The sequence below is a fragment of the Staurois parvus genome, unplaced genomic scaffold, assembly GCF_062004578.1.
Source record: "Staurois parvus isolate SC_StPar_1 unplaced genomic scaffold, SC_StPar_1.0 ptg000374l, whole genome shotgun sequence".
Classification (NCBI taxonomy): Eukaryota; Metazoa; Chordata; class Amphibia; order Anura; family Ranidae; genus Staurois; species Staurois parvus.
This window is the reverse complement of record NW_028318170.1, coordinates 1,464,828-1,488,142: the sequence shown is the minus strand read 5'-3', so window position 1 is coordinate 1,488,142 and position 23,315 is coordinate 1,464,828. Positions and strand designations below refer to the sequence as shown.

General features: G+C 45.1%; 1 protein-coding gene across 1 annotated transcript in view; it reads left to right on the top strand.

The window, feature by feature from the left end:
• Positions 1–23,315, top strand: part of LOC149456157 (NACHT, LRR and PYD domains-containing protein 12-like) — a 118,561-nt gene that overhangs the window by 51,061 nt on the left and 44,185 nt on the right. Inside the window, exons 5-6 of the mRNA XM_089685381.1 lie at positions 2,681–2,851; positions 16,898–17,068. Of these exons, the coding sequence (XP_089541507.1) occupies positions 2,681–2,851; positions 16,898–17,068 (342 nt within the window). The remainder of the gene's footprint in view (positions 1–2,680; positions 2,852–16,897; positions 17,069–23,315) is intronic.

Genomic DNA, 23,315 nt, shown 5'->3' with positions numbered 1-23,315 from the left:
AGGTGATTTACGAGGGGATACAATCAATTTCTGTCTGTCTGTAGCCCAACCTCTCCTCATTTATCTCTTACCACCAGATCCGGGGAAATAAAGCTCTCCACACAGAAGTGTAAAAGAAGTATTTCTAAAGGTTTAATACAAAGCAAGAGAAGATATACAGAAACTCAACAGGCGTTTCTAAATCAGGATAACCAATGAAACATTCTACTCTTCTCAGTATAGTTACGTGAAGAACAGAAACTGCAAATGGCTGAGAGGTGCCATATAAAGTGCATCCGCTTACAGAGAAATGAGAGTCATTCCTGAGAAATGAGACTTACTGCCTACATGTAAGCTGTTACATATCTGAAATGGAGGCATTATACAAAATGGAGGCCAGTTTAAAGACATATCTCCTTACATGAGGGGCCACATTTTGTGATCGTATTCAGGGCCACCCCGAGGACGGCAGATTGCATTGTTGTTGAAAAGCATAAATCACATTATATTCTCATATCTATGCCTGGCCATGGCAGTAGCAAACATGGCCATATGATGAATCGGGTCTGTGGACCAACATGACTGCAACTTATTTATTTTAGTAATGTCCATCTTGAGGGTTAGGCCTAAATAAATGTAAGCTTGGAAACCGTAATAAGTTTTCATGCAAATGGTCTGGCAAGGTTTGAATTTGAGTCGGCAGAGATGTACTGGTCAGCATATAAATTTCTTTGGTCCACAATTGATTCATACAGACCTTCTGGGGAAAAGAGCTCTAAAAATCCAGGAGAGCAGTTATATTTGCTGTTTCTACCTAAATTTGGGGTTGTGCATTGAATGGGGGAAGTACGGGGGCTTCAGAATATGTGGGCTGCCAATCGGGATTTGCAAGCACATCCGGAAGGATACTATGGGCTCTACGGGCCTGTGTGTGAATTCTTGGTGGTTGTGGGACAATATTTGTGATCACCACTGCACCAGCTTGTACTGTACTTATGGGACTCGACACGTCACCAAATGATACTGCAGTGCTGGTATGTAAAAGACCAGGATGTACTAGGCCGCTGGTGCTCACCAGTTCTCCAAAAGGTAGAGAGACACTAGTACTGGCTCCCTGCTGCATATGAGAGTCATCATGCAACTCTTAACACTTCAGCAACCTCAGAACAGGTCGGGTACACCTGACCTTAGCAGGGACTTCTACTCCATTATCTGAGCTATCAGGGTGCTGCTGCTTTCTGCAGGTTCATATTCTGAGGTGGATTCTGTCAGTGAGGCTTCCCCTTCGCTGTCATCCGACATTCTCAGAATCCTGTAGGCCTCTTCACTAGAGTACCTTTCTTTGGACATTTTGGCCACTAAATGTATAGGTACCTAGTGTGACTCACAGGAAAAAGAGCACCTGGCTGTCAGGGACTGCTTGAAACGCTACAAATAATATTTACCTGCTAGTGTTAGTAGAGATCAGAGACCTTGCTGACCCCTGTAGCTACAGGCAATATGGATCAATTCATCCTCAATTTCCAAAGAATATCCAGTGAGGTCCCTCAGGTGGGTTTCAGTAATCTGCTCCCCCTCTCCTCTCAGTCCTCTGAGTCAATCAGTTATGAGTGGAAATTACAGCTTGAGCTACTGAGCTCTGTAAATTACATGGTTTGTACAGTGATCCAGGAAGGACAGGCTGGTAAACATGTGGAAATATGATTTCAGCTCCACCTACTGGCTTGAAATGTAAATTCAAATTATTCATATACAATATTTCAAATTTACAAAAGGCTGTGCCATCACCAATACAACTCATACTCCCGAAATATCATCTGTCATTGTCTCCCTTCTGCAGGATAGTAATTGTTCAATCCTGGAAAGTTACCCATCCCCCATCACTACAAGAAATGATGAACATCCCTAACTCCCATCCCCTTTATGAGTCCTTGTCAGCCATACAAAGTCCCCAGGCTTCCTCTGTCCTGGCTCTGGGCAGTGAGTGCCCATCCCCCCTCTCTGCTCCTGGTGGGGGTTGTGTTCAGGTATGAAGGTGGTATCCTATGGACATGACCCCTCCGGAGTCCCTCCACAACCACGTATTATACTATGTAGAGCTGGGCAGTCGGCTTCATCTTCTTGTATTTTGTTCCTTTCTGTTTGGTTTCCTCATTACAAACGATTTCTCCATAAAATGAGTAGAGCTCTCCTCTGGTGAGGATCGTCCTCCTTATATTCTCCATCTGGAGGGTTTGGCCGATTTTTGAATTCCAGTGTTTCTGGGTGATATCAACAAGAAAGTGGACTTTGTGTGTCATGTGTGTCTGTGCTATGGATTCTATCTGCAGATGTGTGACTTCACCAAAGACTTCTGGATCATCTCCTGACCAAGTTCCCCCTGAGTCCCCCTATGTCAGGCCTTGTCTGCTCCTGTTCAGTATCTGCTCATCATTTCTCTGTGTGATCTCAGTAATGATATTGGAGACATTCTACTCCAGAGACAAGCTTCCTACAGAGTGAATGGACTGCTGGAGAGATTTACACCCCTCCCCCTTCCATGGGTCATCAGAAGGGGATTTACTGACTTTTCTCACCTTGATGATGGGACCCCATTATCTTCTTCCTTCTTTCTTTTCTATGAGTTTTATGATGACCATACCCTAAGAGTTGTTGGTTCTTTCCCTAATATGCTCTCATGTGTCTGTATTTGTCTCTGCAGGTTGAAGAGATGTGGTCTGCCTTCCTCCTGCTGTGATGATCTCCGCTCCATTCTTATCACTAACCCATCCCTCACCAGCCTGGATTTATCACGTAATGATCTCCAAGACTCTGGAATGAGACTTCTGTGTGAGGGACTTCGACATCCTGGCTGTACTCTGCAGGAGCTGAGGTGAGAATTCTACTATAAATGATCTCATATTCTGCAGGACTCTGATATATATCTTCTATGTGAGGGACTCCGAGATCCAGGAGATGAGGGGAGAATTCTACTATAAATGATCTCATATTCTGCAGGACTCTGATATAAATCTTCTATGTGAGGGACTCCGAGATCCAGGAGATGAAGGGAATATTCTATTATAAATGATCTCATATTCTGCTGGATTTTGGGATAAATCCTTTGTGAGGGATCCAGACACGTTCCCTAGATGACAGTTATACAAAGACAGACTTCTTGGCAGGTTACACTGGGAGACGCCATCATAGTCCTTCAGGTCACTGACTGTTATTGGCTTTCCTCCATTCCACCCTCCACTGACTATCAGAGATCAGACTTTATGTCTGTCGAGGTGGATTGTTGTTTGGATGATATAAAACACAATGAAGTTTATTTGGCCCATAGAGACTGAGTGATGACATTTCTTATCCAACAAAACACGTCCAGATCTATCCATCTACCAGACAAATGTTTCTTGTTTGTAGAACTTAGAACATCAGATGTGTACTGACTAGTAGGGATCAGTGACTCTGCTCAGGTTCAGTTACCTGCAGGGTCAGGATATCCTGTCTGAAGTCTGCAAAACCTGAACTTTACAGTGAATCCCACTGAAGGGGGAAGAGTGAACACCCCCTGAACCATACCCGGCCACATGCCCTCAACTGGAGGGTGCTTTTGGAAAAGGAGCTTCCCCCAAAGCAGCTTGTCCTCATGTTGATGAAGACAAGGGCCTCTTCCCCCCTGTTCTTGCCCAATGGCTATTGGGATTTGCAGGTGGGGAGCTTATAGGAATCTGAAAGCTGCCTTTAACAAGGGGGCTGCCAAATCCCACCCCCATGTGGATCAGTATGGGGTTCATAGTAACCCTTCTCTTTCACCAAAAAAGTATCAAAAAGTACATAAAAACACCAATGTAGTTTTTGAAAAGTCCTTTATTTAAAAAAAAAAAAGAAGCACTAACCCAGATGATTTAACATGTTCCCGCCTGGCCTATTGCAGATTGATGGCCGGTCCTCTTCTTCTTGTGACTGGGCATCATATGACATCCTGTGCATTGCGCCGTGCATGTTGCATCCCGGGGGCGTGCAGCATGGCCATTGCTGTCAGGCTGTGTCCCTCGGACACAGCACTTTTCCGCTGAAGGTAAAGAGCCAATGAAATTGTCCTTTTACCACGTGATTGGCTGTGACCTGTCACAGCCAATCATAAATATGAACACACAGCGGTCACTCACTGTTGTTATCTCTTCCTCCTCCTCACACACCAATCTTGTATGAGGAGGAGAACCTGGGAACAGTGAGTTTTTCAAACCCTTTCACTACTGCGCACCACACTGCCCCTAATAAAGAGTCCCTGTCAGTGTCACCAGTGGATCTGTCCGATCAGCTCATCAGTGCATCTGTTGCATCTATCAGTGCTGCCATCAATACACGGTCCATCAGTACATCTGTCAGTATTGCCATCAGTGGATTTGTCAGTGCTGCCATCAGTGCATCTGTCAGTGCAGCTCATTAGTACATAGTCCAACAGTGGATCTGTCAGTGCATTCCATCAGTACACAACCCATCAGTGGATCTGTCAGTGCCGCCATCAATGGATCTGTCAGCGCAGCTCATTATATACATAGCCCATCAGTGGATCTGTCAGTGCATCCCATCAGTACACAGCCCATCAGTGGACCTGTCAGTGTAGCCCATCAGTGCTGCCATCAGTACACAGGCCATAGGTACACAGCCCATCAGTGGATTTGTCAGTGCTGCCATCAGTGCATCTGTCAGTGCTGCCGTCAGTGGATCTGTCAGTGCAGCCCATCAGTATACTTGTCAGTGTACCTGTCAGTGCAGCCCATTAGTGCATCCAACAGTGTACCTGTCAGTGCATTCATCAGTGCTGCCCGTCGGTGTACATGTCACCACAGCCATCAGTGCAGCCTAATCAGTATACCCGTCAGAGTCGACATCACTGCTGCCCATCAGCAGTGTGCCCATCACAGTCACCAATCAGCAGTGTACCCATCACAGTCACCAATCAGCAGTGTGCCCATCACAGTCACCAATCAGCAGTGTACCCATCACAGCCACCCATCAGCAGTTTACCCCTCATACAGCCACAATCACCAGAGCTGCAATGTCCAAAAATATATTTTACTAGTGGCGCTCAAAATCCTCAGCATGTCGGGAGAGAGCAGCGGGGAGCTCTCACCAACCGATTCTGATTCGGAATACAAGCCAGTAATAAGTAGTAGGTCAGTGACTGAATCAGAGGAGGAAGCAGTCCCTCATAAAAGGATACGGCACTCTGAAGAGCAGGCAACCACAAACAGCACCATACCCCCCAATGGTCAATCAGCAGACACCAATGGTGCTATAACCCAGGATGAAAGGCCCAGTACTGGAATATCCCACCAGACCACAAGAAATAGGGCCCAAACATATCTTCCTGATGCCCTGGCAAACCCACTATGACTGCCTTCCAGCTCAGGGTCAGCTTCAATCCTTCCTTTCCCCACACAGCCAGGTGTGCAGACCAATACTGAAAATTTTTCTGAAACTGATTTTTTTATTTGTTTTTCCTGGCCAATTTACTGAAATACATTGTGGACCAGACAAATCTTTTTGCCCAGCAATATATTGATAATAATCCCAATACATCCTATGCCCACCTTTTACTATGGAGACGTCTCACAGTGGAGGAGTTAAAATTGTTTTTGGGCCTTACATTTAACATGGGGCTTACAAAAAAAACAAATTGCATGCCGACTGGTCCACCAACCCCATCCATCATATGCCCACCTATTCTGCTGTAATGTCCCAGTCACACTATGATCTGATCATGTGATTCCTGCATTTCAATAACTCACAGTGTTCCCCCCAAGATCATCAAAATTATGACAAATGGTACAATATCCACCCCCTAATAAATTCTTTTGCTAAGAGATTTGTGGAACTTTATGTCCCTGAGCATCACATTTGTGTGGATGAATCCTTTGTCCACTTCACTGGTCGGCTGGGATTCAATTAATACATCCCCAGTAAAAGGGCCAGGTATGGATTGAAGCTGAACAAGCTCTGCAAAAGAGCTACAGGATATGTGCATGCCTTCCACGTGTATGAAAGGAAAGACTCCCAGCTCCAGCCCTGAGTGCCCAACCTACATTGGCACAAGTGGTAATATTGTCTGGGACCCGGCATTCCCACTGTTCCAAAAAGGTTATCATATCTAAATTGATTTTTTTTTTCCATAAAGTTTATTAGTAGACTCAGAGCATACAAAAGATATAGATAATACAAGGGATCAGATGAAAATACAATAAGAAGCAATAAACAGACATCGGACATAAGGATACATAACAAAAACGGAAACAGATAAGCAGACATAAGTCATCCCAAGTAGAAAATACAATCAAAGAGGGGTGAAAGAAAACGGGGAAAATGAGAACATGACATCACAGGAACAGTAAAGGCACATCTGGTCTCAAGCCCCAATGCAGCATATGGAGGTCGCAATACTGGCAGGTTCGATGGAATATAACCTCAGATATCGAGCAGCAGCAAAGAGCAAGGCAAGAGAGGCAAAAGTAAGCATTGGGAATGTATACAGTAGGTGTGGAAGAGGAAGTGCAAGGGGCTGGTACGGTATGGCCTTGTACGGTTGGTGAGACTGAGGTAACCCAGTAAAGGTTGCCAGCATGTGGGTAAAGAGTTGGGGAAATGAGATATATATATATATATATATATAGGGAAAAAAAATAAATCATATGCGCAACTGGATTGCGGATAGGGAGTAGGTCTCCTATGAACAAATAGGCGTACAAAAACGGGAAGAGGAGAAGGAAGGCTAAACTCTGAGTCAGAAAACAACAATGGCTTTGAAATGACAGAGCTCAATTCTTTAAGGCCCCATGGGTGTATGCCATGTGTGGATCATCTGGAGCTGTGTCAGTACCACGCCCATTATGGACAAGAGCTCCCCCATGCTCCTTTGTATACACAGAGTGGTATTTTAGTAGTGAAAAGCATGAATTAATGTTTCAGCTGTCAGTGGGGTTTCCCCCTCCATCCATACCAAGCCCTTTGGGTCTGGTGTGGATTTTGAAGGGAAGCCCCATGCCAAAATAAAAGAAAAAAAATGGCATGCCCCCCCCCCCCAAATAATCCATACCAGACCCTTATCCGAGCATGCAGCCCGGCAGGTCAGGAAAGGGTGGGTGAGTGAGTTCCCCCCGTGAACCATACTAGGCCACATGATCTCAACTTTGGGGTAGGAGGAGCCCCCCCAAAGCACCTTGTCCCCATGTTGATGGGGAAAAGGGCCTCTTCCCCACAACCCTGGGCTGCACCACAACCCTCCCCCATGTGAATGAGTACAGGGTACATGGTACCGCTACCCATTCACCAAAAAAAAAACTGTAGTGTGAAAAAAGACAGATGACCTTCTTTGACAAATCCTTTATTAAAAGAAGGAAAATAGAAGAATGTCCCCCGCAGTAGATCCAACATCAATCACAATGCCCGCCACTGACGCTGACCAGAAAAAAGAAAAAAAAAGAAGACTTTGCTCCTGATGCTGGCTCCTGGCCATCTGCCTGCTTTGCTGGCTTGATAGTTCTTAAATATTTGAAGGGCGGGGCCATCACGCATGTGAGCCTGCCTCGTGTGACATCATTGACCCAGCATGCCCCATTGATGTCACACGGGGGCGGGGTCACACGAGTGATGTGACCAGGTAGCCCGCCCCTTACATATTTAAGAACTGTCAAATTCGCGGTGAGGCAGATGACTGGGAGCCAGCGTCGGGAGCAGAGCCTTTTTTTTTTGCGTGGCAGCTGCTGGCATCGTGATTGACGTTGAATCTACTTCAGGGGGCATTCTTTTATTTTCCTTCTTTTAATAAAGGACTTGTCAGAGACTGTCTCCTGTCTTTTCACACTACAGCTTTTTTTTTGTGAATGGGTAGCAGTACCATGTATCCCATACTTATTAACGTGGGGAGGGGCTGGGATATGGGGGCCCCCTTGCTAATGGGGGCTTCCAGATTCTGTTAACCCCCCTGCCCATAGATCCCCTCAACCACTTGCCAGGGTTGTGGGGAAGAGGCCCTTGTCCCCATCAACATGGGGATAAGGTGCTTTGCGGGGGAGCTCCCCCTACCCCAAAGCATCCCCCATGTTGAGGGCATGTGGCCTAGTGTGGTTCAGGAGGAGGGGTGCTCGCTGCCCCCCCATTCCTGACCTGTCAGGCTGCATGCTCGGATAAGGGTCTGGTATGGATTTGGGGGGGACCCCACGCCATTTTTAAAAAAATTTTGGCGTGGGGCTTCTCCTCAAAATCTATACCAGAGCTGAAGGGCTTGGTATGGATGGGAGGGGGGACCCCATACTGTTTTTTAAAATTATTTTTTCATTGCCGGCAATTCTTTCTTTTACATTCAGCTGTCAGTGGGTACCCTGCTGAGAGCTGAAACATCAACGCATGCTTCTCACTACTAAAATACCGCGTGACTTGATAAAATATCTCCTGCAGTATTTTAGTCGCCTTTTTAGTGGATTCAAATGTGTTTTTTTTTTTTTCATGCTATGCGGTATCCTACCCCATACTCGGGTGTGGCAAGATACCGCTTAGTGAATTGTGCCCTGGATATGGAGCAGCCAGAAAAGGTGTCTAAATGCAAACGTGCATAAACTAGTTTATATGTGTTTACAAGCGTTTGGCATTTGAAACGCCGTTAAAATCTGCTCCTGAATGCGATTTTGTTGCGTTCAAGAAAATGACTGTAAACTCAACTGCCTGTAAACGACTGTAAATGACAATGTGTACACGGACACATAGGAGAACATAAAGGAGAGTTCAGGGGCTGCTGAAAACAATCCTCAACTGCTCCTAAATGTCAGTTTAGCAGCTGCAGTGTACATGAGTCCTTAAGGGAACAAAGTACTGCAACGTTTTATAAGGGGGTGTGTGTGTATCTATGTGTGTGTATGTATATCTATGTGTGTGTGTGTGTGTGTATATCTATGTGTGTGTGTGTATCTGTGTATGTTTGTGTATCTGTGTGTGTGTATGTACAGTCATGGCCGAAATTGTTGGCACCCTTGATATTTTTCCTGAAAATCAAGTATTTCACACAAAAAAGGTATTGCATTAACACATGTTTTGCTATACACATGTTTATTCCCTTTGTATGTATTGGAACAAATATAAAACAGAGGCAGAAAAGCAAATATGACATAATGTCACACAAAACCCCAAAAATGGGCTGGACAAAAGTATTGGCACCCTTAACTTAATATTTGGTTGCACACCCTTTGGAAAACATAACTGAAATCAGTCGCTTCCTATAACCATCAATAAGCTTCTGACACCTCTCACCCGGAATTTTGGACCACTCTTCCTTTGCAAACAGCTCCAGGTCTCTCTTATTGGAAGGACACCTTTTCCCAACAGCAATTTTAAGATCTCTCCACAGGTGTTCAATGGGATTTAGATCTGGGCTCATTGCTGGCCACTTCAGAACTCTCCAGCGCTTCTTTGCCATCCATTTCTGAGTGCTTTTTGACGTATGTTTGGGGTCATTGTCCTGCTGGAAGACCCAGGATCTTGGACGCAAACCCAGCTTTCTGACACTGGGCCCTACAGTGCGACCCAAAATCCTTTGGTAATCCTCAGATTTCATGATGCCTTGCACACAGTCAAGGCACCCAGTGCCAGAGGCAGCAAAACAACCCCAAAACATCATTGAACCTCCACCATATTTTACCGTAGGTACTGTGTTTTGTTCTTTGTAGGCCTCATTCCGTTTTCGGTAAACAGTAGAATGATGTGCTTTACCGAAAAGCTCTATCTTGGTCTCATCTGTCCACAAGACGTTTTCCCAGAAGGCTTTTGGCTTACTCAAGTACATTTTGGCAAACTGTAGTCTTGCTTTTTTATGTCTCTGTGTCAGCAGTGGGGTCCTCCTGGGTCTCCTGCCATAGCGTTTCATTTCATTTAAATGTCGACGGATAGTTCGCGCTGACACTGATGCTCCCTGAGCCTGCAGGACAGCTTGAATGTCTTTGGAACATGTTTGGGGCTGCTTATCCACCATCCGGACTATTCTGCGTTGCAATCTTTCATCAATTTTCCTCATCCGTCCACGACCAGGGAGATTAGCTACAGTGCCATGGGTTGCAAACTTCTTGATAATGTTGCGCACTGTGGACAAAGGCAAATCTAGTTCTCTGGAGATGGACTTGTAACCTTGAGATTGTTGATATTTTGCCACAATTTTGGTTCTCAGGTCCTCAGACAGTTCTCGTCTCCTCTTTCTGTTGTCCATGCTTAGTGTGGCACAGACAGACACACAATGCAAAGGTTAAGTGAACGTCTCTCCTTTTTATCTGCTTTCAGGTGTGATTTCTATATTGCCCACACCTGTTACTTGCCCCAGGTGAGTTTACAGGAGCATCACATGCTTGTAACATTCTTATTTATCCGCAGTTGTGAAAGGGTGCCAATACTTTTGTCCAGCCCATTTTTGGAGGTTTGTGTGACATTATGTCGAATTTGCTTTCTTTCCTCCCTTTTTTTGTTTTGTCCCAATACACACAAAGGGAATAAACATGTGTATAGCAAAACATGTGTTAATGCAATACGTTTCGTGAGAAATACATGATTTCCTGGAGAAATATCAAGGGTGCCAACAATTTCGGCCATGACTGTATGTGTGTGTGTATCTGTGTATTGTGGTGGTTTATGTAAGAATTGATTCTACTTATGAAGGGCGGTGTCCCTTTCCCTTAAACAAAATATTGCAGTGCCTCCAGCCGTTAAGATACGGCAAATATTTAATGAACCAATAATTTGGACACCTTAATAATTTGATCACCACTTATTATTATACCTTGAGTCCTTTTAGCCAGTATGATCAAAGATATACGATACCAATTCTATATACCAAACAATTTTTCTAATGATAATAAAGATTAAAATCAAATTTAGTAATAAATGGTAATTTAGAGTACTTCAGAGGTCATTTTCTCCCAAAACGTGGCCATAGGAATGGGAGAAAATATTCCCTGATAAATTGTACTCTAACCAATAAAAATTAATTAATTATGCAATACGTAAATTTTCAATATGACACCAAACAATTTTTAGCAGTAATAATCTGGATCTCTATATGTATATATGAACACCCAATGCACTTATTGTCACTCTAATGTAATTATTATCACTCTAAGCAACAGAGGAAATATACAATACAATATTAAATCTAAACAGTCTCACCATACCCAGAACCTGGATTATGACGCCTACCCAGTGGACTCAGCTGGCAATTGAAACGCCTTCAGGAATGGCCGCAGGGAGCACGTGAGAGATAGTGTAATAGGTGGTGATGTTGGAAAAATGTAGGATGGTAGAAGTTCAGAGATTTAGAAGTTTAGTAGAAGTTTTTAAAAGTTTGAAAAGATTAAGTATTAGTTATTCAGATGGGATAGATTTCAGCCTCGTCAGATTTCTTCAGCTTGTCGGTTTCCTTGGGTTTTTTCTGTGTTGTTTTCTTGTTGTCTTTTTCTCAGCTTCTTTTTTCTAAATGAGGTGCATGGCTTTTTTATACCATCCAAACCATTGTTCTAAAAGACCCTCCCAACAGGCTTTTTGATTGGCCGGTCGAGAGGTGTATGTACCTAAGATATCTCTCACCTGTCCACTGGGGGGCAGTCAGGGATCACAAAACAATTTGAGTATTTATGATGACTCATACCTTAGGTGGAAACCAGGGTGATTTTAGATATTAAATATACGTCTCATCCAAATATATTTGATTCTACCTATAATGTTCTGGATAGGAACCATAGAAGATATATGTGTATTCAGTTATTCATTTCCCTGAGGTTCAAACTTGTGTGAAACATTTGCTTTCTGATGGAAACATACAACTGATACCAATTCACAAAATATCTTACTTTTCACCATTTCATACTTAATTTAGTGGTATGCAATCCCCAACTCTGCTGAATATATTTTTGTTTGAAAAAGAGTGTGAATAATATGTCTCTTCTTTAATGTCTTTGTGGGTAGAAATATAAGTTCTAAGTTTCACCTTTTGGTCTTAGGAATGACACAGGAAACCTCTGTTTACTTGTCCATTGTTAAGATAATAGGGTAAACAACCATCCTTGTAGCCTTTGTTTGAGGAGTCTGTTGGCTTATCACTCTCTCCAAGGTTTTGTTTAATCTTCTCAGACTTATAAGTATTGTCTCACTTATTGTTAATTTGGTCAGGTGTGGTGACTCACTGTTTGGAAGTCCAATGTTGTATTTGACTTTCTAATTAGTTTTTTGTAGGTGAAATCTCCTCAACTCCAATGGACAATGGCAATTTGTTGAGATAACATACTTTGCCAGTCTTATGCAGGCCATAGATGGGGAGAAAAACGGCAGATTTTTCTTTTAAAAAACAAAAATTCGGTCGTTCAAGCGGCCGACATTACCATCAATGGTAAAAAAAATCGGCCGATTTTCATCCCTTCTACAGCTGGCAAAAAGTGTCCCTGCAGAGAGCTCCGCTATTTCTGACAGTTCTCTGACAGTTCCTTCACATTTACAGCGGTTGAAACATTGTATCTATTTGTTTCCATTTAGGATACAGATGTTTTTATTTGGAAACAAATAGATACATTGTTGCAACCGCTGTAAATGTCAAAGAACTGTCAGAGAACTGTCAAAGAAATAGCGGAGCTCTCTGCAGAGACACTTTTTGCTGGACTGGATATCTTCTTATTTTCATCCTACTTCTTCTTCATCCTCATCCTCTTCTTCTTCTTCTTCTTCTTCTTCATCCTCATCCTCTTCTTCTTCATCATCATCCTCATCCTCTTCTTCTTCATCCTCATCCTCTTCTTCTTCTTCATCCTCATCCTCTTCTTCATCCTCATCTTCTTCTTCTTCATCCTCATCCTCTTCTTCTTCATCCTCATCCTCATCCTCTTCTTCTTCATCATCATCCTCATCCTCTTCTTCTTCTTCTTCATCCTCATCCTCTTCTTCATCCTCATCCTCTTCTTCATCCTCATCCTCTTCTTCTTCTTCCTCTTCCTCTTCTTCTTCTTCCTCATCCTCATCCTCTTCTTCCTCATCCTCATCCTCTTCTTCTTCTACATCCTCATCCTCTTCTTCTTCTTCTTCCTCATCCTTGTCCTCTTCTTCATCCTCATCCTCTTCTTCTTCATCATCCTCATCCTCTTCTTCTTCTTCATCATCCTCTTCTTCTTCCTCTTCTTCTTCTTCATCCTCTTCTTCATCCTCTTCTTCTTCTTCTTCATCCTCTTCTTCTTTTTGTCTTCCTCTTGCAGGTCACTGCTCATGCGCAGATTTTTTATCGGCAAAAAATTGGCCGATTTGCCCACTAATTGCCGCGAAAATCGGCCGATTGGCAAAATCGGCCGATTTTTTTCCAACTTTACAGAAAAACTAAAACGGCCAAAATACCGAAAAATGGCCGACCAAATAGCCCACTAACGATCCGAAAATCGGCCGATTTTATTTTCGGCCGAAAAGTCGGCCGATTTTCGACCCGTCTATGGCCTGCATTAGAGTCACCAACATAAGCTCTCACAATTGTCTCTCTTCTGGGCCTGTTTAACAACCTGTAGAAATTCAAATAACCTCTTGTCTCTGGAACAAATCTCTTCCACTCATTGTGTCGGTAATTTCACTAGAAGGTCATTTGAATTCTCACCAAGAAAGGTTAACCCTTAACAGACGGCTGGGCTTGTTGCTGTTGGAATGAAATTATGTTTTTGATAAATAGTCCCCCAAAAGTCACTACAGTATGTATGTATAAGTGTGTGTGTATGTACTGTACATGTGTGTGTACATGTGTCTCTGTGTATGTTTATGTACATGTGTCTGTGTGTAAACATACATGTATGGGTGGTTTGGTCGGGTTCAGGATGATGTGATTATTCTGGGTGGTGGAGTATGGGGGACATTGGAGGTACTGCTGGGTTGGATAGAAGGTAGGATATGATTGGTACAATTATGGTTTGGTGAGTGAAAGATTATGGGGGCTTATGGTTGTATGCGGTGCATGGTCTAACTATGATGGCGTGTTTAGGGGAACATTGGAGGACCTGATGTAATGTGGGGAGACTCTGGGGACCCTGATGTAATGTGGGGGGACTCTGGGGACCCAGATGTAATGTGGGGGGACTCTGGGGACCCTAATGTAATGTGGATAACATTTAACAGTGTAATTTCATGAGATCATTTACGAGGGTGTGTTTAGGGGTGGAGGTAGGGGCGGGGAAGGGTAGGGGTTGGGTGGGGCAACTGGTGATGAGTAACTCCTAAGGCTTGGCTAGTAGCTCAGGACTTAAATTTTTGAGCCTGTTCCTAGCACACATCATACTATCCTCAAATTTCCCATCTTAGCAGAAATCCTCCCTGCCAAATCCCCCTCCCAGAACAAATCTTATCGCCCAAACCCCCTCCAAGCATAATCCTCTCTCATCCCCCCTCCTAGCACAACCCCCTCCAAATTACTCTTCTCCAAATTAAGAACCCTCAAACTGCCCCCTCCTAACACAAATCCTCCCCAGCCCTCTCCTCTTAACCCAAATTCCCCTACCCCTGCCTAGCACAAATCCCCCCCCCAAAAAAAAAAATATTCCCCTCCTAGCCCAAATTCCTCCACCCCAATCCCCTCTCCTAACACATATCCAACCAAACTCCCTCCTTGCACATATTCCTACCCAATCCCTCACCTATCACATATCTCGCAATCCCCCCTCCTAATACGTCCCCCCAACACATATCCCTCCAAACACATATCTCCCCCAATCCTTCCTCCTAGTCCTAGCATATTCCCGATCCCCAATCCCCCCACTTAGCACATATTCCCTCAATCCCCCTTCTAATTTGTTCCCCCCCACTCTTAACACATATCTCCCCCAATCCCCCCTCCTAGTCCTAGCATTCTCCCCCTCCTCAATACCCCACCTAGCACATATCCCCACAATCCCCCGTCCTTTTACGTTCCTCCCCACTCCTAACCCATATCTCCCCCAATCCCCTCTCCTAGTCCTAGCATATTCCCCCTCCCCAATCCCACCACTTAGCACATATCCCCCCCTCCTACTATGTTCCCCCTCCTAATACGCCCCCCCCCAACTCCTAACACATATTTTATTCATTATTTTAGGTACTTATGTAGCGCCCTCAATTTACGCAGCACTTTACATATATATTGTACATTCACATCAGTCCCCGCCCCCGAGGAGCGCACAATTTAAGGTCCCTAACTCACATTCATACATACACATACTAGGGACAATTTAGACAGGAGCCAATTAACCTACCAGCATGTCTTTGGAGTGTGAGAGGAAACCGAAGTACCCCGAGAAAACCCACACAGGCACAGGGAGAACATGCAAACTCCAGGAAGGAGGTATATCTCCCCCAATCCCCACTCCTAGTCCTAGCATATTCCCCCTCCCCAATACCCCACCTAGCATATAGCCACCCTCCTAATATGTCCCTCCTTCCTAACACATCCCACCAATCCCCCCTACACACACATATCCTGCCAATCCCCACTCCAAACACATATCTCCCCCATTACCCCTTCCTAGTCCTAGACTATTCCCCCCATTCCCCCCCCCAGTACATATCCCCTTCATTCCAATTAATAGCACGTATCCTTCCACCCAAATCCCCCCTTTTAGAAAATATTGCCCTCCGCCCCCAGTTACCCTCCGCAACACAAATAGTCACCAGTCCCACTACCTCTCATTCCAAGCACAAATTCCAAGAACAAGTTACACCCCCCCAACCCCTCACATTATGTTCCCCCACCTGCAAGCCCCCCCCCCCCCCCCCCCACAGGAGACAGGAGATAGGCTGTGCTGTGTCCTCCCCCTCCTGTCAGTGCCGTGCTCCTCCACACAGCGCATCACACAGGATCGCTGGTTCGGACGGCACACAGTGGAATCACCCGCCTCATACACATTTCCTCCTGCCGAGATATGAGCAGTCCTTGGAGGAGGAAGAGTGCTGGTAGTTACACTGTGTGCAGCCCAAACCAGCGATCCTGAGTGATGTGCTGTGTGGAGGAGCGCGGCACTGACAGGAGGGGAGGACACAGCACAGCCTCTCTCTTGTCTACCACTGCCGCTGTCTGAGCTTTACTCATCACACTTCACTGCTCCAGGCTGCACATTCCAGTGTTGGGATGGGAAAGACACTCTGCCGGCCAGGGGGGACACAACCAAAATCTAGGGGGGCACAGCCCACCCCAACACCCCCCTATATCCAGCCATGCTGGTGAGGGTTCTGTTCAGGTATGAAGGTGGCATCCTATGGACATGACCCCTCCGGAGTCCCTCCACAACCACATATTATACTATGTAGAGCTGGGCAGTCGGCTTCATCTTCTTGTATTTTGTTCCTTTCTGTTTGGTTTCCTCATTACAAATGATTTCTCCATAAAATGAGTAGAGCTCTCCTCTGGTGAGGATCGTCCTCCTTATATTCTCCATCTGGAGGGTTTGGACAATTTTTGAATTCCAGGTTTTCTGGGTGATATCAACAAGAAAGTGGACTTTGTGTGTCATGTGTGTCTGTGCTATGAATTCTATGTGCAGATGTGTGACTTCACCAAAGACTTCTGGATCATCTCCTGACCAAGTTCCCCCTGAGTCCCCCTATGTCAGGCCTTGTCTGCTCCTGTTCAGTATCTGCTCATCATTTCTCTGTGTGATCTCAGTAATGATATGGGAGACATTCTACTCCAGAGACAAGCTTCCTACAGAGTGAATGGACTGCTGGAGAGATTTACACCCCTCCCCCTTCCATGGATCATCAGAAGGGGATTTACTGACTTTTCTCACCTTGATGATGGGACCCCATTATCTTCTTCCTTCTTTCTTTTCTATGAGTTTTATGATGACCATACCCTAAGAGTTGTTGGTTCTTTCCCTAATATACTCTCATGTGTCTGTATTTGTCTCTGCAGGTTGTTTGAATGTCGTCTGACTTCCTCCTGCTGTGATGATCTCCGCTCCATTCTTATCACTAACCGATCCCTCACCATTCTGGATTTAACAGATAATAATCTCCAAGACTCTGGAATGAGACTTCTGTGTGAGGGACTCCGACATCCTGGCTGTACTCTGCAGGAGATGAGGTGAGAATTCTACTATAAATGATCTCATATTCTGCAGGACTCTGATATAAATCTTCTATGTGAGGGACTCCGAGATCCAGCCGGGTACTTGGAGGTGCTGACCCCAAAACATTCCTATAGCCCCCCCAAAATTCAGATGCGGCTATTTGCATATGTCACAGTGTTGTTTTAATTTCAGGTTCCTGCACTTCCTCTATTTATACCAGAAGGCTGGGGACTCTGTGGAGGGATACAGCTGTTCTGGCCTCATAATTTGATTACCTTTAGTGAGTCCCGGCAGGCTGGTTTCAGAGGCAGATTGATATACATCCTCTATGCTGCCTCCTTAGCCAATCAGAAAGCACTGTACCTACCCCCTTCCCCAGCCCACCTGATTTGTTTTCTAAGCTGTAACAGGAGGCGGTGCCAGCAGCTGCATGGGATGGGGAGGGGAGAGGAGAGAACATCCTGCAGTGGATGATGGACTACAGGAGGCAGATTCTCCAGCCTGCAGTGATGGGAGCTGTTTTCCTACACTTGGTATAAAGGGAAAGAAACGGCTTCTGCCAGCATGGAGAGAGCAGGATTGTTTCTACAGTATGGAATACACTGCCTCTCCCTCCATCCATCCAAAACCATCCCTCCCTCCTTCCATTCCTCCATCCCTCCCTCCTTCCATTCCTCCATCCCTCCCTCCTTCCATCCATCCCTCCCTCCTTTCATACATCCCTCGCTCCCTCCTTCCATCCATCCCTCTCTCCTTCCTTCCATCCCTCCCTCCTTTCATACATCCCTCCCTCCCTCCTTCCATACATCCCTCCCTCCTTCCATCCATCCATCCCTCCCTCCTTCCATCCATCCCTCTCTCCTTCCATCCATCCCTCCCTCCCTCCTTCCATCCATCCCTCCCTCCTTCCATCCATCCCTCCCTCCTTCCATACATCCCTCCCTCCCTCCTTCCATCCATCCCTCCCTCCTTCCATCCATCACTCTCTCCTTCCATCCATCCCTCCCTCCTTCCATACATCCCTCCCTCCCTCCTTCCATACATCCCTCCCTCCCTCCTTCCATACATCCCTCCCTCCTTCCATACATCCCTCTCTCCTCCCATACATCCCTCTCTCCTCCCATCCATCCTTCCCTCCGTCTTTCCATTAATCCCTCCATCCTTCCTTTCATCCATCCTTCCCTCTATTCCTCCCTCCTTCTAGCCATCCCTCCTTCCATCTATCCATCCATCCACTTATCCCTCCCTCTATCCAATCAATCCTCCATCCATCCAAGCTTCCCTTCCTCCATTGACCCATCCCTTCCTCCTTCAATCTATTCACCCATCCCTCCCTGCCTCCACTGCACTGTGTACATAGCGCACTCCTGAACCCTGTGATGTGTACGTAGAGCACTCTTGGACCCTGTGCTGTGTACGTAGCGCACTCCTGAACCCTGCACTGTGTACGTTGCGCACTCCTGAACCCTGCGCTGTGTACATAGATCACTTCTAAGACCTGCACTGTGTACGTAGCACACTTCTTAACTCTGCGCTGTGTACGTAGCACACTCCTAAACCCTGCACAGTGTATGTAGCATACTCCTGAACCCTGCGCTGTGTACATATAGCAATTCTGAGCCCTGTACTGTGTATGTAGCACACTCCTGAACCCTGTGCTGTGTATGTAGTGCACTCCTGAATCCTGTGCTGTGTACATAGCGCACTCCTGAATCTTGCACTGTGTACATAGCGCACTCTTGAACCCTGCGCTGTGTATGTAGTGCACTCCTGAATCCTGTGCTGTGTACATAGCGCACTCCTGAATCTTGCACTGTGTACATAGCGCACTCTTGAACCCTGCGCTGTGTATGTAGTGCACTCCTGAATCCTGCGCTGTGTACATAGCGCACTCCTGAATCTTGCACTGTGTACATAGCGCACTCTTGAACCCTGCGCTGTGTATGTAGCGCACTCCTGATTGCTGTGCTGTGTACGTAGTGCACTATTAAACCCGGCACTATGTACATAGCACATGTCCAAACACTGAATCATGCACTATGCATGTAGCCACTTCTGAAGCCTGCACACTGTAAGCAGCACACTGCACTCTCCTCAACCCATCACTCTGTGCATACACACTCCTGAACCCTCTGTGTGTATTGCACTCCTGGTATATAACAATGCCCACTGTTAGTACAGTATGGACAGAGCAACCATTTGATGCGACATGCTCTCCTCCTCAGAGGGGGTCATTTGATTGTGGTGGAAGCGTGGTTGGATCCTGCGCAAATTATTTGAGAAAAAAGCCCTGACTACCTGTATGCAAGGGCGCCCTGACCACCAGTATACAGGGGCGCCCTGACAACCAGTATGCAGGGGCACTCTTACCACCAGTACACAGGGGCTCCCTGACAACTAGTATACAGGGGCTCGCTGACAACCAGTATGCAGGAACTCGCTGACCTCCAGTATGCAGGGACACACTGACCACCAGCATGCAGGGGCGCCCTTACCACCAGTAATCAGGGGCATGCTGACAACCAGTATGCAGGGACACACACTGACCACCAGTATGCAAGGGCATGCTGACCGCCGATATGCAGAGGACATACCAAATCAAATAAACTACTGTCACTGTCATTTAGACAGAATAAAGGTGAATAAAGCCCCTGGACCAGATGACATAAACCCACGAGGGATGGCTGTGGACGTGGTATACTTGGTATACTTGGACAGAGGGGTGGCGGTGGACGTGGTATACTTGGTGGTATACTTGGATTTTGCAAAAGTGTTTGACACAATTCCCCACACACGGCTAATGTGAGAGGTAAAGTCTACAGGCTTGGAAAAATCTGTATGTAAATGCATAGAAAACTGGCTAAAAGATCATATTCAGAGAGTAGTGGTTAATGATTCATACTCTGAATGGTCTAGGGGTGTCAGTGGGGTACCCCAAGGTTCTAAAGAGAGCAAAATCCTCTCTTGTATTAGGAGAGGTATAGATTCCAGAGAGAGAGATATCACCCCCCCCCCTCACCCCGGTACAAATCGTTAGTAATACTTAATCCAGAATATGGAGTTCAGTTTTGGGCTCCAATTCACAAAAAGAACATCGGGGAACTGGAGAAAGTACAGAGAAGGGCAACTAAACTGATAAGAGGCATGGAGGAGATCAGCTATGAGGAAAGATTAGAGGAACTGAATGTGTTCTCTACTGAGAAGAGGAGATTAAGGGGGGATATGATCTCCATGTATAATACATAAGGGGGATATGATCTCCATGTATAATACATAAGGGGGATATGATCTCCATGTATAATACATAAGGGGGGATATGATCTCCATGTATAATACATAAGGGGGATATGATCTCCATGTATAATACATAAGGGGGATATGATCTCCATGTATAATACATAAGGGGGGATATGATCTCCATGTGTAAATACATAAGGAGGGATATGATCACCATGTATAATACATAAGGGGGGATATGATCTCCATGTATAATACATAAGGGGGGATATGATCTCCATGTATAATACATAAGGGGGGGATATGATCTCCATGTATAATACATAAGGGGGATATGATCTCCATGTATAATACATAAGGGGGGGATATGATCTCCATGTATAATACATAAGGGGGGATATGATCTCCATGTATAATGCATAAGGGGGGATATGATCTCCATGTATAATACATAAGGGGGGGTATGATCTCCATGTATAATACATAAGGGGGGATATGATCTCCATGTATAATACATAAGGGGGGATATGATCTCCATGTATAATACATAAGGGGGGGTATGATCTCCATGTATAATACATAAGGGGGGATATGATCTCCATGTATAATACATAAGGGGGGATATGATCTCCATGTATAATACATAAGGGGGATATGATCTCCATGTATAATACATAAGGGGGGGATATGATCTCCATGTATAATACATAAGGGGGGGATATGATCTCCATGTATAATACATAAGGGGGGGATATGATCTCCATGTATAATACATAAGGGGGGATATGATCTCCATGTATAATACATAAGGGGGGATATGATCTCCATGTATAATACATAAGGGGGGATATGATCTCCATGTATAATACATAAGGGGGGGTATGATCTCCATGTATAATACATAAGGGGGATATGATCTCCATGTATAATACATAAGGGGGGATATGATCTCCATGTATAATACATAAGGGGGATATGATCTCCAGGTATAATACATAAGGGGGATATGATCTCCATGTATAATACATAAGGGGGGATATGATCTCCATGTATAATGCATAAGGGGGGATATGATCTCCATGTATAATACATAAGGGGGGGTATGATCTCCATGTATAATACATAAGGGGGGGTATGATCTCCATGTATAATACATAAGGGGGGATATGATCACCATGTATAATACATAAGGGGGGATATGATCTCCATGTATAATACATAAGGGGGGATATGATCTCCATGTATAATACATAAGGGGGGATATGATCTCCATGTATAATACATAAGGGGGGATATGATCTCCATGTATAATACATAAGGGGGGATATGATCACCATGTATAATACATAAGGGGGGATATGATCTCCATGTATAATACATAAGGGGGGATATGATCTCCATGTATAATACATAAGGGGGGATACGATCTCCATGTATAATACATAAAGGGGGATACGATCTCAATGTATAATACATAAGGGGGGATACGATCTCCATGTATAATACATAAGGGGGGGATATGATCTCCATGTATAATACATAAGGGGGGATATGATCTCCATGTATAATACATAAGGGGGGATATGATCTCCATGTATAATACATAAGGGGGGATATGATCTCCATGTATAATACATACATGCCGACACCAGCCATAGCACTCCCCGGGCCTGCAGATGGGCAAGCAGAGCCCGGTACTTGGTGGGAGTACTCCCACTGGGGGACATCAAAACCGAGAGTCATGGAAGCGATCAGTGGAGCCACCTGACCGCTTCCACCTTACAGGTAGGAGTCTTCCTATCAGATTTATACAAAATCCTGGTGGCTGCAGCCCCTGGATTGTGAAAATCCCCCCCCCCCCAGCTGTCGGGTACATACAACGTATGGACATGGCAGAAGAAAGGGTTAAAAAAAACCTGAATTCTTTCCTAGATGCATATAATACACTGCTCATAGAAATGAAAGCAACACTTTGAGAACCCATCAGATCTCAATGGGGATGTATCTCCTGCTGGATCTCTATACTGACATGGATGGGGTAATGTGTGAGAAACATAAGGATGCCCCATCGTTTGATGGAAATGAAAATGATCGACCTACAGAGGACTGAATTCAAAAGACACCCCGAAAATCAAAGTGAAGAAATTATGCAGTAGACTAGTCCATTTGGTCAAATGTCACTGCAGCAACTCCAAATGGTCCTCAGTAGTTTGTGTGGCTCCCACGTGCTTGTATGAATGCCTGACAATGTCGGGAGAGGTTCCTAATGAGACCATGGATTGTGTCCTGGGGGATTTCCTCCCAGATCTGGGTCAGGGCATCACTGAGCTCCTGGATAGTTTAAGGTGCAACCTGGCGGTATCGGATAGACCAAAACATGACATCCCAGAGGGGTTCTATTGGATTTAGGTCAGGGGAGAGTGGGGGCCATTCAATGGTATCAACTCCTTTATCCTCCAGGAACTATCTGCACACTCCAACTAGATGGACTTTTTTCTCTTTTCAGCCATCCTATGTAAAAGCATGTATAAAAAAAAAAAAATGGATATCTGTTCTGTGGGTGTGTGTGGGGGGGGGGGGAGAGGAGGAAAGGGCTGTGGATGGGTGAGGGTCCATGTTAGGTGTTAGGGTTCAGTTATTGGGCATGGAGGCGGCTGACAAATGTTGATGCCTCATGAAAGTGACATGCTGCTTTATTTTTAATAGGACATGACACAAAGTTAGACATTTATAGGATTTTCTGACCAAAGAAGATATCCTTAGAGCTGCTCGCAACACCTCAACGATCTCCTTCAAGGGCTCGGTTTTGCAAATCTTTCCAGACGTCTCTCCGACTACGTTGGAGAAACGCAGAAAAATGAAGGAAGTTACAACTGCCCTTTTCTCAGCTCGTATTCGCTACAAGTGGGGCTTCCCTTTTAAGCTGATAGTTCCACATAATGGGAGCACATATATAGCCACATCCCTTCCCGAAGGTAGAGAAATCTTGGCCAAGTTGGGCCTGGCGGACGCCCCATCACCTCA